This window comes from Aphelocoma coerulescens, chromosome 5 (assembly GCF_041296385.1).
Source record: "Aphelocoma coerulescens isolate FSJ_1873_10779 chromosome 5, UR_Acoe_1.0, whole genome shotgun sequence".
In the NCBI taxonomy this organism is placed as follows: Eukaryota; Metazoa; Chordata; class Aves; order Passeriformes; family Corvidae; genus Aphelocoma; species Aphelocoma coerulescens.
In genome coordinates, this window is record NC_091019.1 from 23,003,860 (window position 1) to 23,022,857 (window position 18,998).

General features: G+C 39.3%; 1 protein-coding gene across 5 annotated transcripts in view; it reads left to right on the forward strand.

Moving 5' to 3' along the window:
* Positions 1 to 18,998, forward strand: part of CD44 (CD44 molecule (IN blood group)) — a 57,878-nt gene that overhangs the window by 17,882 nt on the left and 20,998 nt on the right. For all 5 annotated transcript variants that reach the window (XM_069017106.1, XM_069017108.1, XM_069017107.1 and 2 more), the window contains exons 3-7: positions 8,927 to 9,092; positions 12,309 to 12,445; positions 13,860 to 13,931; positions 14,565 to 14,807; positions 15,667 to 15,762. In XM_069017106.1, the coding sequence (XP_068873207.1) occupies positions 8,927 to 9,092; positions 12,309 to 12,445; positions 13,860 to 13,931; positions 14,565 to 14,807; positions 15,667 to 15,762 (714 nt within the window). The remainder of the gene's footprint in view (positions 1 to 8,926; positions 9,093 to 12,308; positions 12,446 to 13,859; positions 13,932 to 14,564; positions 14,808 to 15,666; positions 15,763 to 18,998) is intronic.

Below are 18,998 nucleotides of genomic sequence, written 5' to 3' on the forward strand. Positions count from 1 at the left end.
GGAGGGGCTTCAAAGACCATTTTGTTCCAACCCCCTGCCATGGGCAGAGATGCCACCCTCTAAATGAGGTTGCTCAGGGTTCCAACTAAACTGGTCTTGAACACGCACAGGGGTGAAGCTTCTCTGGGCAGCCTGTTCCAGTGTCTCCTACCCTCACAGTAAAGAACTTGTTGCTAACATCTTAATCTAAATCTTTTCTCTTTTAGTTTAAAACTGTCTCGCCTTGTCCTATCACTATCTGCCTGTGTAAAAAAGTCTTCCTCTTTAAAAAAAACTCTTTTAAGTCCTGCAAGGCTGCAGAGGGGCCTCCTTGGTGCCTTCTCTTCTCCAGGCTGAAGAACCCCAGCTCTCTCAGCCTCTCTTTGTAGGAGAGGTGCTCCAGCCCTCTAGTCATTTTCATGGCCCCCATCTGTACTTGCTCCAACAGGTCCATGTCCTTATGTTGGGGACCCCAGAGCCGGATGCAGCACTTCAGGTTGGGTCTTACGAGGGCAGAGTAGAGGGAAAGGATCATGTCCTTGCTCTGCTGGCCATGTTCCTTTGGATGTTAAGGATGCTGTTGGCTTTGTGGGCTGGGAGCACACACAGGTGCCTCATGGCCAGCTTTTCATCCATGACAAACCCCAAGTCCTTCTCATCGGGGCTGCTCTGAATGAGTTCTTCTCCCGGCCTGTACTCCTATCTCCTGGATGGATGCTTTGTCTAGTGCACTTGATAAACAACCTGATGAGTTTTGCTTCCAGTAATATCCTTGGTGAGGGAAAAAAATATTCTGGTGCTTTATTAATTAGTAACTGTCTCAAATTTTGTATTTATTAAGATAGCATATTCTCAAACTGCTATTTGAATTGACTCTTGCTCAGAATGAATCCAGTGTCGTCAAGCTCACTGTACCTGAACTGAGGTCTGCCACTGTATCATTTACCATTCAAGCATGGGTTTAGCTCTGGATCTTTTTGTAAAATCCAGCTTTATCTCATTAAAACAGATTACTAGAATATATGAACATCACAACAAAATCACTGGCTTCACAATGGTTCCAACACATGATGCTTTGCTATTTAAGAATGATTGCTTGCAAGCAATAGTGCATTGTCTTTACATATCTCCACTGCCTAAATATATGTAGGATTTAATGTAGTATTTGAAATCACAGAATATCAAGGCCACACTGCCACTTCCTCCTTCCCATTCTTCCCTTAAGCAAGAGAATATTCACTGCCTGTCATAAATTTTAAAGTTTAAATACACCTATTTTTTAATAGGAAAAATATCTTTATTCCCACCATATTAGTGATAGCAACAGCATTGTGTACCATACTAATGTTTATTGTAAAATCTAGTTATTAAATGTGCCTTTTACTAAACCAGTACCAGAAGATTCATAACTCAGATTGTACGAATTACTAAAGAAATTCAACAGCACATGTAGCTTAGTGTATGAATAACCTGTATACATCTTAGGAAAGTTACTTGCTAGTCAGCGTTTTCAGTATAAATCTCAAGATTCTTGAAACCATTTTATGGATGGATAGAGTCACACAGGGTCCAGAAAATGGAAATACTTTGCCACCAAAAATTGCAGGAGAGGTTGCCTGCTGGCCTAGCCAATCTGGTTATAGGCTGTGCGATCCCTGCCCTTCTTGTACTGGGGAAAAACCTAAGGGAGTGGTGGATGTGACAATATTCTCTTCCGTCATCAGAGGCTTGCATAAGAACTTTCCCTTTGATTTCTATAGATCATATCCTACATTGTGAGGCATATTCTGAGCAGCCTGCCTCTTTCAGTATGTCTACCAGAGTAATGTTATCTTTGTTTTAACTGCCTGGCTGTCAGAGCTTTTGAAAAGATTCCTGAGGTTTCTTTCTTTCATTGGCTAAGTGACAGAGCAGGGAATAGGAATAAGGCCCTTTAGGCTCCAGGCTGGGGATCTGTCTTCTGAGCAACTCCATGCGTCAACTGCTTTTATCCCAAATAACTAAATCGATCAAACAGTGAAAATCAGGCCCCAACTCTTATTCTCCAGCTTTGTTTCGAGTGTTTCTTCACCTGGATTGCATGGAACTGATCCCAACTGATTCTCCTCACAGCCCTTGTTACTCAGCCTTTGGGGTTAGACTGCTCACTGTACAGCCTGGAGCTCTCCTCGTATCGGCAATGATGATTATGTTTTCATCATTTCGAGGGGGACATATCAGATAACTAATTGCAGACTATGATATCACTGCCTGCAGTTTTTCCCCCGAGGTGCTGTGCAGCTGTACCACATTCTACTGTAGTCTGAAAACTTTCAGCTCCCTATTGGGTGAGACTATTACAAAAGGACTAATATTAATTTCAGCAGCAAGGAGGTTTATCATTAGTGATGACACAGTATGGGCTCACTCAGGATGTTTACCAGAGCAACAGTTGCCAGGCAGATAAAGATTGGAAGATGCATTAGCCGATTCTTTTCTTCCTACAGCAGCTGCTGAGGACTGAAGCATATTTCTTGTACTTACTTGCATTTTGAGTGACTCTGTGAATTCTTGATTTATTAATAGCACTACCCCCACACCCATTGTTTTAAAGCAGTAGCCAGGAGAGCTGTCAGTTAAGAGACTGGAAATTTTTGTTCATCAGTAAACAGATACTTTGATGATCAGTCGGCAGATTCATTAGGAACAACAATTCAGAAGAAAGTTAGCGGCTTGAGCTTTGTCCTGCATCCCATTTCCAGTGTGCATTTCCTGGAGTAATACAGAAATTCAAGGAATACTTGGTAATTTTTGTTGGAGAAAGGAGAACCTCCTAGTGCAGTGTACCCTCTCTGGCCTCTGTGCATACCTCCAGCCGCATCTCTTGTTCCCTGCAGAGATCCACGTCAGCCCACTTGGACCTCAAGGTTAGCATGGCTGTCTCATGACTTTTCAGGCAGTTAGCAGCACACAGGAAAGTGAGAAAGCTACACTCTTGTTTGCTTTTTCAGACTGAATTACTAGGTACCCAAATACAACTGGGTAGTAGGCACAACTTCAAAGAAAGTTCTGACTTTACACCTTTGGATCTGTGGAGAGTCATCTTCACTTTCTTGTCACCACACCCAAGTACTAAGAATAAGTTGTCTTTATTTGTAGCAGGAACTCCTTGCAAACATGCAGGTAAATCCCTTTTAAAGTTTTTTCCTGGACGTTGCTGTCTTTAAAAAGCCAGGTGTGCGGAGAATTTTTTTCCCACTGAATATCAGCTATCTATTAGGGATATAATTGTGTGGGCTTTTTCTCTCCCATTAAAATTTTCAAGACTTAGAATATTTTCTATTCCAAACTGAAATGAAAATATGACGTTTAAAAAAATTCTTGAGGGAAACTTTGGTCTGGGTTCCTCAAACCATTTGCGTGTATCCCAGCCATGTAAACATTTAAACCTAGCTTTCTTAAGTGATTTTATTTTATGCTATTTTATTTTATTTTGTGCAAACTAATTATTTTAATTTCAGAATTAAAGGCAGTTTCAAATTGAAAGACAAACCCCTTATTCTTCTTCATTTAAGTATCCACAAGGGATACTTTGAAAACCAAAACTATGGCTTATTGCCACTAAATCTGGAAATGTATTTCCTATAAATCATTGTAGGTTTCACAACCTGGCAATACTCCAAGGAAAGTATTTCATCGGACAGCTCCCAAGAATCTGTAAAGACTTACTTTCACTGTTACTATGTGGAAAAGCCTTGCTTATGGTGTAGGTGGTCTGCTTCTAGATTTGTTTCTCTACTTTCTTTGGAGAATGGTGGTTAGCAGAACAAGAATATCATAACAGGGAGAACACAAAACCAGGCACACTTAATGATTATACATGTGGCTTGACCCTTTGCGCTTTTGTGTTGGGATGGTAAAGGACTGCTTGCTTCATTCACATGGATCTTGCAAATTTGGCTTCTGAATTTTGATCAGTATGTAGTCATCCCAGTTTTGAGTCCTATTTTCCCAGCACAGTTTTCCTTTCCTCATCAAGCCCCGAGGGATTTGAGTATAGGTGTGTTTTAATGATGTTGACACGTGTCTATTAGTGACTGTGGCTGGGATTAATGAATCATTTTTCATGACCTAGCAAACAGCTATCCAGTGGTTTTCATCACTGAATTGGGCTTTAGTCCAACTTCTGACATAAAGGTAAAAGCCTATGTATCCTGTTACAGTTGCCTGTACTGTGAGCTGCTTGGGTGAAGTTTTTTACTAATAGACTCTAAAAAAAAAGGTGGAATACTCAGCAAATAATGCCTTCCAGGCCCATATGTGTTGTAGTGTATTAGGTAATCACTGAATTGTATTTTTTTGTACACTTAAGTTCTCGCAGATGTCAAAATGGCAGTAATCGGGCTAACTTAATATATACACTGACAAAATGTTTTGGATCCTGAAATGTTTCATTAATCCATTCCATATGAAATTTTTTATTCAGAGGCCGTTTTCTCAAGTCAGAAGTAAAATATGCATTCTTATTTAGCCGTGAAGTAGTTTTCTTGAGAACCAAGTAAAAAACTAGGCATAACTAGTGATAGGTCTGAACTGAGAGACAAGATCTGGACTGTCCAGACTTCCTCAGATTTTAGGACTCATATGGCCTAATTTATAGATTTGCCTGAAGAGGAATCGTAGTTGCTAGGATTTTCTTTTAAACATATTTTAATCTGTTTCCAATATGTTACTTTTTGCTACTTCATTACTAGCATGCACTTGAAGCAGGTGATAATATTCAAAATGTAGGTAGCAGTGCTAAGCTGGTGGTTGTTCCTGTTCAGAAGTGTCAGTACAAGATTCAATAGTCTGTGATTATAAGGAAACATTTACCCATGTGTATCTGCCTAGAGCTAGTTTAATAAATTTGAACTAAGTTCTTACAGTAAATGTAAATCCTATATTCCATTAAAACAAAGAGAATGAAAACTATACGCACTGTGAAACCTCTAGTTCTGTCCCTGTTGTCAGCCCCAGTTTAGCACATCCTGGTGACCTATCAATCATCTTGAACCGCAAACTGAAAGGGAAAATCCCCACGAAAACATCCCCGTAACGTTTCCTGGTTGCTATGCAATTCAGCGTGTGGTTTTACCAAGAACTCTGTTAACAACGTACAAGTTTTACACATGCTCCCGTTCAAGTGGGCAGGGTGTTTGCAAATCTTCCGCTTTGATGTATCTCTGCAGTTGCTGAAAGAACTGCTATTTTTTTTTTTCCTCTCAAAGACAAGACAGCATCCACCTTGAGAATGAAACCCCCAGGTGGTGTCTTGAAAACAATGAAAAGCAGGGAGTAGTGCATGAGACATCCGTATGTTGCACCAAAAATCTTAATGGAAAATCAATTCCAGTGGGAAGAGTTAGCGTGAGTCAGAGTTACTCATTATACATAAAGGTTGCAGAATCAGGGTGGAAATGGAAATTGCACCTGGTTTCTTACAGTGACAGTTTCTAACAAGCCTCGTATTAATTATCAGGGTGTAACTCAACTTCTCTGACAGGACAATGCTCTTTAGCCTGTGTGAGGCGATTCTATCCCACCAGTGGGCTCTTAACTAGCATATTGTCTGGGGAACTGAAGTTAGTGATTTTGGTTGACAAGTATTAATTGAACCTGGTTTAGATTTGTGAATGGTGATAGCAGAGAAAGGTTTGCATGGAGCTGTTTGAGAGAGAGCACCAGAAATCCTGGGAAAGATGGGGAGAAATGGCCTGTGTGGAAGTTTACATTTTCCGTGCTCATAAAATTCTGCACAGACTTAGGAACATTCCATGTCTTTGGTTTGTGTCACCCAATCTCATAGTCTGGCTGAGATTAATGATTATGACAATTCAGACATATTTCGTACTGTTTGCCTTCTTAAAGGCAATTAAACAGCTGTAGCAGATCATGTGGATGAAAGAAGAAAGGAAAGATTGTGTCCTGTCAGGCCCCAAAGCCAGACAGCTCTAAGAGGGGGAAGGAGGGAAGATTTGCGTGCTGTTGGTGATTTCACTGTGAGTCCACTCTGAGTCAGCCCCTTCGATACTTCAGAAATGTTAAAAGGATCAGTTTAGAGTGCAATAGTTTGTTACACAGTATGAGTTTTGCATTGCCTTGTCTCTTGGAAGAGAGCAAAAATCCATCTTTTGCATAACTGTGTTAAAGCCAGCTAAGTAACATCAACATAAAATTAATGGATTTGACCTTCCTGCCCTATGGGAAAAGGTGAAATATGTCTTTTGATTTAAATTTGACAGTCATGTTTCGTCCTTAACTCAAAATTACTCTATACTCTTAACTCAAAATTACTCTACTCAGCATGGAAAAAAAAATTAAGGTATTAATTGAGTTTCGATCCCATCATTTATTTTTGATATGGTATTTATTGGTGTGATCAGAAATTTTTCCATTAATTCAGTTAAGGGTCCCCATTGTGTAGGCATTAAAATACAAGACTATAAAGTAAAAATGCTCTGTTCCCTGACAGCTCTGGGTTTGTATGTTGTCATTTTTAAAATGTGGTAATTACTATCTTCAAAGAGTAGATGCTGAATTTACACAGTTTGCTTAGACTGTGAAATACCATGTGAGTTTTGGGTACTGCTTTGGTCCTTTTCCCATACTCAGTTCTTCATGAACAGAGTGTCTCTGCTACAGCAGTGGTACACTTGGAATAGTAGGCGTAGAAGATACCATCAAAGTAAAAACAAAGGTGCTGTCTCAGCATTACTTTAGGGCACAGTGCCAACGAATTGGATGGCCTCAAACCCAGTTTTGACAACTGGATTGCCACATTTGCCTGGGGTTTCCTGGACACCCACATGATCTCTCTCGCTGCACGAGCAAGGCTTCCTGGGAGCTTTGCTTTGCTCCTGTGTGTGTATGCAGTGCAGTTGGGCAGCACACGTGCAGTAAGCCTGGTACCTCTCAGCAGTGTCCTGGTGGGCAGGGTATACTCAGGCTGAGCGTTTCCATGGAAAATGTACACATGTGTAGGCATGTGTTCCACATAGTTCCATTAAGCCTATTTCTGTTAGGAAGCCTACTTTTTAAACAGCAGAAGTCTAAGTAATTTACTCTCTACATAGAATTCTGTGACTGAGTCTCAGAGTGGTAATGGAGCATAAATTGTGGTGTTTAAAACCAGGAATGGGCTGAGGTTTAATGGCGGCTATATCAACTCACTCTAAACAAAAGTGAACTTCTTTATAATTCAGTGAATCTAGGATTAACTGCGATCAAATGGAACCCAAAACAAGTGTATGTGGTACGTCCTTTCACAGCAAAAGCTTTTCAGAAATCAGCCTAAAGTTATCAGAAAAGATTTTGATGCTCCAAGAAAATTTAGCTCCGAAATCACTAAGCTTGTTACTTTAAAGTAATCAAATAGAATTTCATGGTCTGATCCCCATATTTAACATTAAGTCTTGGGCTTCATAGAGTATGTTTTAGGAAGACAGGATCAAGAAGGGAAAACTAAAGAGAAGCCTTTTTCGTGTCCAGGTCATTTCAGCTTAATACAGCTACTGACTGGACAACTTCCAAGGCAATGTCAGGCTTTGAATATGAAATATTTGGAGCCAAAGTAGAAGTCACTTGCATGGCAGCTGTGAGAGCAGCTCCATCCCATAGCAGTAGTCAAGGAGTGGCAGAAGGGCCATGTGTTTTTTTAATAATGTATGATAATAAAAATTTTAAAAATATTAGGAACTGTAGTCAGCAAGACTGTTAAACAGGTCTGCAATACAAATTGATTTTTTTGTCAGCCAAAATACTGGGGGAGGGGAAATGGTGGGACAAGAGGTATTTTTTCTGTTCTTTTTGTGGAAGGGCTATCCCAAGTAACAATATGATTAATTCTGTTGCCTGTGGTACAAGTATTCAAGATTGGCTACACAGCTTTTGAGCTCCTTTGGACAAGCAAGAATCAATGCTATTGGACTCCTACCTATGCTGTGAATAGTGGTCATCCTCTCATGCATCATACAGGCTGGGTCTAATCTGGTATTTTATCTCCTTGAGTGTTTCCTGTGAACTATGGAAAGGAATGTTCCTTGCAGTTTACGCTGAGTAGATACCCTGTACACAGAATAACATCAGTTTATCAATGGACAAAAGTAACTGAAGAAAGAGTGGATGCCTTGATTCCTATCATTTGCTTTCACATCTGTGAAACAGACTGTCAAGCAAAATAGACTGTCAAGCAAAAAATTACATTAGGAGCATTGGTTATTATTTATATGGAATGTGTCAATGCAAATATGCATGAATTACATTTTGTGTCTTTTAGTAAAACAGTTATAATATGTAATTTTTTTTCAAATAGACAGTACAGACACGCCCTTTTAATATTGGAGAAGACTGGTCTATTTTTCCCTTTCTTCCATATGGAACTTCCATTAAAATTAAGATAAAAATGAGTCATGCTCCTCTCTGCACTGGAAATAATAGCTACTCCTATGAAGTGAGCTTTGCAGTTGTCATTCTAGTCTGGAGTTGCAACTGCTTTTTTTCTCTTGAGGGAGAGGTGGGACAGAAGCAAACTTAATTCACATTGCTTTGAAGTGTCCTGATGTTTCCCCATTTTCCTCTACGCACGTGATTATTCTTATTTGTATTGACATTATTATTGTTAACTCCTTCTTCTGCACATTAGTGTTAATGGTATGTTAAAAGTCCTAGATACCTCACAAAAGCATGTATGGCTATTTTTGGGGAGGCTGGAGATTTGGCTCATGCCTCAGCCCAAAGGGGAAGTATGAGGAAAGTGATTGAAAGTGGCAGTGCTTTTTTGTTCTGAATGAATTGGTAGCTGTTACTTGTTGCTGGTTTGCTTTGAAAGCATTATACTTGAAAATAAATGATTTCCAGGTCTTTACTGAAGGTCTAAATTCTTAGGTCTAAATTTTTAACATTTTTTTTTCTTTTGCTTTGATAACAGAATTCAGTGTAAGTTGCAGATACAGAGGAGTTTTTCATGTTGAAAAAAATGGTCGCTACAGTCTCACACGATCTGAGGCAGTCAAACTCTGCAGAGCTCTCAACAGCACCTTGGCAACACTAGAGCAGCTGAAGGAAGCTCACGAGTCTGGATTTGAAACTTGCAGGTAAAGAAATTCTTGAAAACATAGGATATCATGACACTACTGGTGTAATAATTACATTAATTACTTACTGTAGTCATTAAGATTAGTTAAATATGTTATATTCTGTAATGAACAAAACATCTCTGTGCATGTGTATGTTTGCTCTGGGTCCAGTAATAAGTAAGTCCTTCATGCATATAGTTTTTTACCATTTATCTTTTAGAAAAAAATCGTAACCCCTCACAGATAAAATCTAAAGATAACAAAAGATGACAGGATAATAAACTAATTAGGAAGATGTTCAGATCATACTGTGTCACTAAATGAGTGGTAAGATAAGTATGTGAAAAGTAAGGACCTAATGTGAGCACAGGCTGAGGATAGTGTATGCCATGTATGGAACTCGGTCTTGCCAAGGAACAGTAAAAAGCAGCAGGTGGTACTGTGAGGGATGAACTCTTGACATCCCAGTGAAAAATGGCCACAGTATTCGTGCATTCCTGTAATCTGTAAATGGAGATTTTTCAGAGGACAGTTACAGTAGTTATTAAAAAACTCAAAACCATGTTGTCAATTGACCTAATTACATGCTGTAATTAATGATGTATAGGACAACAAATGTGGATAATACAGACTCTAGTTTCTCAAAAAATAACTAGCCCAAGAGCCTAGAAGTTACGGAAAACATTTAATTCAAAAAAATTGAGTGAATACTAATATAACAATCCCAATTCTCTCCGTGTTTCCTGAGCAGAGGTGCTTTGTCCCTTTCATCATCTTCATGACCCTCCTCTGGACTTGCTCCAACATGTCCATGTCCTTCTTGCGCTGGGGACCCCAGAGCTGAACACAGTGGAGTCTCAGCCGAGCAGGGCAGAGAGGGAACATCTCCGCTCTTGACCTGCTGCCCACGCTGCTTTGGATGCAGCCCAGAATGCGTTTGGCTCTCTGGGCTGCAAGCAGGCACTGCAGGCTCGTGTCCAGCCTCTCATCCAGCAGTACCCCCAGGTTTTTCTGGGCAGGCTGCTCTCAGTGTGTTTATACCCCAGCAGGTATTGATACCCTGCTTCCACTGCCTGTGCATTTCCTTCCTGTCCTTTAATCCCAACAAAGCCATGCAGGTCTCTTGGCTTGCTTTCCTCATTTCTTAAACTGGTATCGAGCTCTTGCGCTCTATGGAAGGAGTCCTTCAATACCTGCCACCTCTGTTCTGCACCCTTGTTCCTCAGGGCAGTTTCTCAGGAGGGCCTGTTGAAAACCTCCTTGAAGTGCTGGCAGGTTACTTCCCTAAAATTCAGGGTCTTGACTTTACTCTTCTCCTCACCCATTTCCCCCAGGACTGCAAACTCCACCAGTGCATGATCACTGCAGCCCAGGAGATGCATGTTGGCAAACCATTATGGAGTTTAAATAAATGATAGCAGATTTTCAACTTCATTGCAGTCTAACTTAGACAGGAAATAGGCAGAAATGGAATTCATCTTCTAACTGGCATAGAAAAACTAAGTGGACATTTCTTCAAAATTTTAAGGCTTTCACTCTGGTACCATGAGAAATAGTACTGACATCAATACTGCTTGCAAATATTTCCTGTTCTGGCATGCTCATTTTCACAAGTATTGTGGTGGTGAAATATGTGAACAGAATTCTTTGAGGATTCTTCTCTAAGAAGTGGGAATGCAATTTAAAATTGTACCACATAAAAACTAGAAACAGTTCTTTACTCTGAGGGGAAAGTCCTTTATAACAAAGTAGGCATGTTCTTTTTCTGACATTAGCATGTTCTTTTTCTGACATTAACATGTTCTTTTTCTGGCATTAGCACATGAATATACACAGCATTCTGAATTGCCCAGCACTACATAACATTTAGAGATCAAATCCTAAATAATGCCCATGGGCAGAGATTTCTATGCCACCAATAATGAGTACTCTAAAATATGGAAAGTATTTTCTAAAGCTAAATATAAAGGTAATTGAAAGAAGAAGAGGGATTTTTTTTTCCCCCCAGTGGTAAGCTGTAATTTTTCATTAATTTTACATTTTTCCCTAATTCACAATTGACCAGAGGACAGATTTGGACATGAAAGCCATGTAGATAGGATTTCTTCCTCCCTTCCTTCTGGCCAACTCTCCCACCCTATTACTTTCATTTGTTGATCCTGTGCTAGAAGTAATCCTAGTCAGTAAAACTTAGCTCTTATTAAAGTAGAGTAGGAGAGGGAAAATACGCTGCATATAACCATGAAAATGCATGTGAATAAGATGAATCAACAGAACATAACACAAGTAGGTCATAATGGCTTGTAAAGTGTCAGCATTGTAAGCTCAGTTGGGAGTGTGGTTAAAGTACTTTATAATTCCACCTACAAGAGAATTTCAGAATTGCAAGTATCTGCACATTAGACATGAAACTGGAATGATGTTCATAGATAAAAAACTGCAAAGCTGTGACATTTACTCCTCCCTGATAAATCATTCCTCTCGAGAAGTAAAGCAAAACCCAAACCAAACCCGTTCTTGTTTCCATTCTATCACGTCTCCAGTTAAATACATTGGAATCAATCAGGTGTTACAGGATTGCAAAATGGTAATAATGTATTGTACATTATGTAATCACAGTCTTCACTGAATTATGTGAGCTCTGTGCACAATAATCACATTGTTCAACTGAAAGATACAGTAAGGATTTGTGGATGAATGAGTCTTGTATTTGAATATTTTAGTAGGCTGTCAGTTTTTGCAGAAAATGTTGCAAGCATTCTTTAAACTTGCTCAGGTACCATTAATTGAGCCCTCAACTCTTCTGAGTGAAGTGTCACTGAGCAGTGTGTTATGTCAAAGCAATGAAAATGTGAATCCCTAAAGAAAGGGAGTTTAGTGTCAGGTAATACAAGCTCAGACTGAACAAAAAATGCACTCTCCTCCCTCACTTTGACTCCCTTGCTCTGATCACCCTGGGGAACTGATCAACCTAGCTTAGTAACAACCTTGGTAAGATGCTTATTTAGTTTAAATGGGTTTAGCTCTAGAAATTAAACATAAAATGATGTTGAGTGACAGGAGACTGATGTGAGAAGGGAGCAACCAAATGAACGAGGAACAGAAAGGTAACAAAACTGTATGAATAAATTTCATGCACTTTTAAAAAATAATGGCTTCTTTGTAGCTTCTTGATGTTTGAGGTGACATCTGCTATAGTAAGTAATATGCTTTGTTTACCTCTGTTCTTCACAGGTATGGTTTTGTGGTGGGGCATATTGTTATCCCACGGATCAACCCCTATCCTCTTTGTGCAGCAAATACCACTGGCATTTACAAACTTTCGGCAAATACAACTGATCGGTACGATGCATACTGTTACAATGCATCAGGTGAGGAGATGATTTTATGGTGTATTTTAGAAACAGATTAACTAAAAATCACATATGTAATCTCCTATTTAAGGTACTGGAATGAGGGCTTATATAATAAACATAACCTGGTTTTTAGCTGAGGAGAAATACATTTTGCCAGTCTCTAGAAGTGTATCTGTCATGTCAGCAATGACCATTTTGTTATCAGTGTGTTTTGAATTAAATCATATTTCTGGCCTTGGGACGAACTTAGCAGCTTCAAAACAGTTCATTATAGTGGCTTAGTGAAGTGAAACACTGCAGCAGTGAATCTGAAAGACTTGACTGTTGTCAGCCATGGCACTCAGCTCTTCTGTTCATGCACACATGAGCTTTGCAGCCAAGAGCAGTGTTTTGTGTTATGAGGAATACCAGGAGTGGCTGCCACCTGCAGCAGCTCCAAAGCCTGTAGTGGCCATCCCAGGCCCACAGACATGGCTGCTGCTCTCCTATTTGCAGCTCATTCAGTATTTGCTCAGGCAAATCTCTATTTAGACATGATGCAGCTGGACAGCAATCAATGCCAGTGGGTCAGAAGCAGACTGCTTTCATCTAAAGTTTTGAACTTCCTAATAATTGAAAATATTTTAGCGAATTATTAGGAAAGTGTATATAGTCCATGACAGATGCTGAGCATAATATTTGAAAATAAAATCTAAACTAGCTTTGAGTATCTTAAATTTCAGTAGATTGTGACATTTATAGTGGAAGCAGAAAGTTCTTACAGAAAGCTATAGGGAAAGTTTATTGATGATTTGAATGGCAGTGATATTTTTTTGATTTTGTTCTTGGTGGTGATATAATTAAAAATCTTTGCATTGGTGTGGTATCATGTGAGTTGCCATCATCTGTCATTCACAGATGACTACTGCAGTGATGTCCATCCCCTCCAGAGCTTTATAACTCCTCCCAAGTGTTAATCCCTTCCAGCAGTATGAGCAGGTAGCTCGTACACCAGCCCCAAGTGGGGCACTTCAGCCCACAGGAGCCAGCAGTGCTCACTGGAGCAGGGCACACGCTGCCTGTGCAGAGCCCTCCATGGAGAGGACGGAGTCTTGCCAGCTAAAAAGGATTAGAGTTGCCTCTGCCACTCTGACAGTGGGTCTGCCTGCATTGAAACTGGGTCATAAGGCTGTTTTAACTGGCATTGATTGCAAGCATTTTCTGGAATGGTTATGGAAATGGAGAATCTCATTGTTAGCTGACAGAACAATCTCGAGGTGCCCCACCTGGGAAGGTGGTACATCAGTGAATAACGTTTGTTTGGAAATTTGTTTTCAAATGTCCTCATCTGAAGCTGATGTTTTGTGATTATGTACAGTTGTTGCGTGTATACATGTGATTTTTTGTCCATTTTTTCAAATTAATATTTTCTATTTTCCTTTCTTCACAGAAACAGAGGAAAAATCATGTGAGCCAATTAAAACAATAGATACTTCTTTACTCAGTAATCAGGATGAAACAGGTATTGTACTGATTAGAAAGACATGGACTTGCTTAGTTTTTAGTAACTGGTTACCTTATTTCTACATAAACAATCACTAATATTAAAAAAGCCAGCCAAACATAAGAAAAGCAAGTTAAGAGATGTTCAATAGAAATTAAAGAAACTAGTCACTTGTCTTCCCCTAAATCCTGTGGAGCTTGGATTGTCTCAGGGTACCAAACATTTTTTATATAGGTATTTGACCTTTTTTAGCACTTCAGAGCTGTAATATCTCTGACATATAGGAATTTGCTTAAGACAGCAACCTTCCTCCATTTGATTTGAGCTGTTTGTTAGAAAAGTGGCGGGAAGTGGAAAAAACGCTCATAATAAATTATTGCTTCCAATTCTAAAATTCTCATTGACTTTCCAAATGCCAAGATTTTATGTTAAAATGGAGCAGTTTAATCAAAATAAGTGATGCCATGTAGGCCCTACAAATGTGACAAATATATAAATGAGCGTGTATGCATTAGACATATTCTAGTGGTGTATTACCTAGGTTACCCAGGAGGGCAAAAATGGCTGAACAGGTATTAATCTGCAAGTGTTACTGTTTATTACAGCTGTGTAGCTCCTTGACATGAACTGTTTAATTCCCTGTTTCCACAGTCATTGACAACGCAGATGGCTCCCATTTCAATGCAGATGGCTCACGTCATACCAGTGGGGAGTCCTCAACCTCAGGGGTGGATGATGAAAATGCAGGTAGTGGATCCACTCATGAGACAACTCCCATGGATACCTCCATCAGGAGATCCAGCCCCTCATACTATGGAAGTCCTACTCCAGTCTCACAGCTGCCAGATCATACTTTTGGAGGAGGTGAAAAAGGAATTCCTGGAAAAGCTTATGGTAAGGACAGTAGGTTGCCATTAATTTCATGGGGCCCTGCCAAATACAAATGCCATATTCTTTTCTACATATTTTATTTAATCTTATATGTTGCTTGTGTGGCTGAAATTATCAGAAGTCTGAAAGACTTACTCCACTGAACATTAGGGATACAGGTGCAAGTCATCTTCTAAGTACAGTAAAGTTAACTGTGTGACTACAGGCTTTTTGTCAAATCACCAGTAACTTACCAGTGAAGGATACCAGTATTTTACATCACTATCCTTAATATATACTGAAATTAAAAAAAAAAAAAAAAAGCACAAGCATTAGGATTATAAAATTACTTTTTGCTGTTGATAAACTCATGGCATATTATGCTTGTTTTGACATGTAGCTAGCACCACGAAAGGTAAATCCTACCATTCTCTTGCTAAGGAACTAGGATCAGAAACATTCCCCACATTCCCCAAGGTGTGTGCTGTGTATTTCTGTTGATTGCCATTACAACTGTTACCAGCTGTGCTTGCATGCATAATCTAGATGTTTTGACTAAATCTCAGAGTATATCTCAGTAGAGGGGAATACAAACAGCTTGACTCATTGCTCTAGGATCCCTGTCCTCATGGCATACATGTACAATGAGGTCTTGTATCACATGAACAGATCATTGCCAGAATGTTCATTATCACTGTAATACATTCTCCTCTTCAAATAATCTGTTTGGGTGATAGCTTTACTATGTCAGTAAGGTAAGCTTATGTAGGGTCTGTGTCTTTCTCCTCTCTTGGACCAGTACATGAAGGAATGAAGCTTGCAGGGTAGGAAAGTATTGCAGCTGAGCTAATGAAATAGTAATGATTTATCCATCACCACACAGGTGATGAATTTACATCTATATCACCTCACATCTCTTTGGGAACGGTGGCTGGTGATTTCCCTGAAGAAGATGACAGACAGCATCCTGCGAGTACCAGTAAGATTTATGTTTCATAATAACTACATTACAAATAGATCATATTAACACTGTTTTCTTCTTCCAGAAGGGCATTCTGGTAAGTGATGAAGTATACAACAGCTGAAAAATTGGAAAGACATTGAAAGGCTGGTTAAGACAGAAATGAACTTGACTCTCTGAGACAAGGGGAGAAAAATAATTTACAGTATGTTTCCTTCAACGCTTGTACCTGAGCTCAGAAAGATTGCTGTTTTGGGTTTCCCACGACTGTTTTATCACACCTATTTACTCTATGAGGCAGCACAAATTAGTACAGTCAATTATCACTTGAAGTCAATTTATTTCTGAAGTAGAAAAGGGTATTTTTGTAGATTCATGATGAAAGTGTCTGTTATTCTAATATATTTATGGTTGTGAATGTAGGTAATCCATGTCAAAACCATGGCCTTGCTAACCAAGGCAGTGCTTTATATGGCAGTTCCAATGGCCAAGCCATTTGTACACTGTAAAAACTAATTTCATCCTTGCTGTTGGCAATATGCGTGTGAAAAAAATTGGGGACTGTGGTGGCTCCACGGTCTTTGAGGACCCAAAAGAACAGTATCCATTTTCTCTTCTTTGTCCTTAAGTAGCTTTACTGAGTTGGAAAAACTGCTTGTGATGTTTTTATCAAATATGTAGTGCACAGCAGCTACAATAAATAAAAGCTTTTGAAGTTCTCTTCCATGTTTTAAAGTGGAAATAATGTACATATGTTCACACTAGTTCTTATGGTTAGAGTGATAAAGATCTTTGCCTCAGAAAATAAAGTGAACCTAAAGGGAGAACATTTTAATTATGCAGAGGAAATCTACAGAGGCATGTTGTAGTAAAGATCAAACTGATAGAACTGAAAGTTCATTTCCCCTGGCTCTTTTCTTTTTTTTCCCCACCATGGGAATCCATGAGGAATTTGCTTGATTGTTGGTTGCTGATAGCTGGTCAGATGGTCTGTGTGACTTGGAGAGGTGGTGCCCTCATCACTGTATTTAGAAATCACAGGATAGAGGAAGAATGATTGTATGCATTACACAGTTAGCAAAAGTTTTGCTGAAAGACATAAATTATTAAACCCAAGCATCTTGGTTAGTAGCACCTTATAAGTATGTAGATGGAAAAAGAAATAGGTTGATTTTACCCCAAACCTTGAAAAAAGAGTAGAGAATTTTCTGGTGCTTGTTTCCAGTGAAAGCCTTTGTTACAAAATAATGCCTGTAAGGAGGTCGAGGGTGGAGAAAATCCCACCTGGTAATAGTGGGGAGTTTGTTTGACTCTGATGATGATTTTTCCTTCATATATATTTGCTTTTGCGTGCATGTGTGTCTTAGTGTTTCCTTGTACAGGTGTTTCTGTACCCACTGCAAAAACCTGTGCATTGTTTCCCTATGGGAAAGCTCCCTGTTTTCCTTTTAACACTTGATTATCAAATGTGTTGATACTAAATATGTATGTGCCTTCCTGTTGCTAGCAATTCTCTCATGGGCACGACTGTTTTACAGAGGGACAACTAGAGGTATTTAAGATTTGCAAAGATAAAAACCCGTAGCGCGATGTGATAAAATGCGTCAATACTGATAAATGGGTATCGCAGAAGTGATAGCGTTGGCATGTTTGTTTACGGGGTTAGGATTGATAAACTGGTTCTCTTGCGAAAAAAAAAAAAAAAAAAAAAAAGATTATGAAAGTAAGGCTCCTGGGTTTTTCTGATAGCTTTGGCTATTACCCAGCAGCATCACTCTAACACCGGGGAGTTTAACTCATTTAGTTTAATTTTACTGGATTACAAATGAATCAGTAACCTAGCACTTGTTTTAGAAAGAAGTAAAGTATAAGCTGTGCATCTCTCTGAGAAGTCATCAAATATTCAGTAGCACCAGAGAAAGTGACATGGGTAACAGTCAAAAAAAGAAGATAAAGCCACGCCCCAGTATCTGTTAGTTAGCTTGCCTAGCAGTGCAGGCTCATTGGAATATGCTGGCCAGAATTCATTTTCCCAGAGAAAAATGCCACATCAAGAAAATTAAGTAAAGAAAAGTATTTGTCATATATCTTCAGATGAATGGCTGAAAATCCCTCTCTCTAATTCTATAATGTGTTAAAGTGAGGAACAAAATGAGTGGCTCTCCATCCATCTGTAATACAATTCATTTGTAAAGTTAAATTTTTTTGAAAACATACCTAGCTTAATCTAAAGATTTCTTTGCTATGGGTTTGAAATGAGCAATTGGCACAGGTGCTGGTTGTTCAGATGATACCCATTCATTATTTCTCTGGATTTGGACATTATTGGTGGTGTTCTCCATCAAGTTAATCGTCCAGATTAATACACCGTCAGCACTTTACCATTGACTTTCTCGCCTTGCCAAAAGAAGTTTTACTCTTTCTTATTAAGAAATTATGATTCATCTCTAGGTGTACCATGAATCAGATGTAGGAATCTTATTGATGAATGAGCTACCTACTTGAAAAGTAACTCTGACTGGATGTTTTCATCCATATGTGATAGACACATTTATTTCTATTTGCATGCCAATACATATTTGGATCCACAGTGGATGAAAAGGCTGTAGATTCCTGTAATTTTTCTAAGCAGAAACCTCTTTCCTTTCATAAATGTATATCACAAACCTGTAGAACTTACTATTTGATATGCTGTGTTCTGAGAAAATGTTGTGGATTGGTAATGTGATAGTAAAGCTGGGCTTCTCTCCCATGCTATACTGATGCCTACTCTGAAAGGTGTTTCGGGTGTGCATTTAGCTGGCAGCATCAGCTCAAGGCGAGTGCATGTGTCTTCTGAGTGGAATGGCCTCAGTTCTGAGCTCACGTTCTTAGCAGCATTGGCTTCGTGGATACTTCTTACATCTTTTGTACATGATTTTATGTCATCTTGGTGGATGTTCCTCATTCTGAACTCTGTTTCAAAGACTATCAACTCTCTGCTGCTGACAAAGCCTGTGAGGAGCTCATTAACCTTATGGAATGTGGAGGGTTGAAAAGTCCCACAGGGCTTTTTGGGGGCTGCTCTCAAGGGAGCATGTTCTTTCCTGGGACTGCATCTGGCTACATGTTAGAGGAATGTAATGACACCTTGGGTTCATACATTCGCCCTGCTCTCACATGCATCTCTGGGGCATGCGTGTGCTCAAGGTGCTGTTGCTGGTGGACTTGACTTTGCTGGAGGAAAAGCTGCTTCTCAAGAAATAATCACAAGA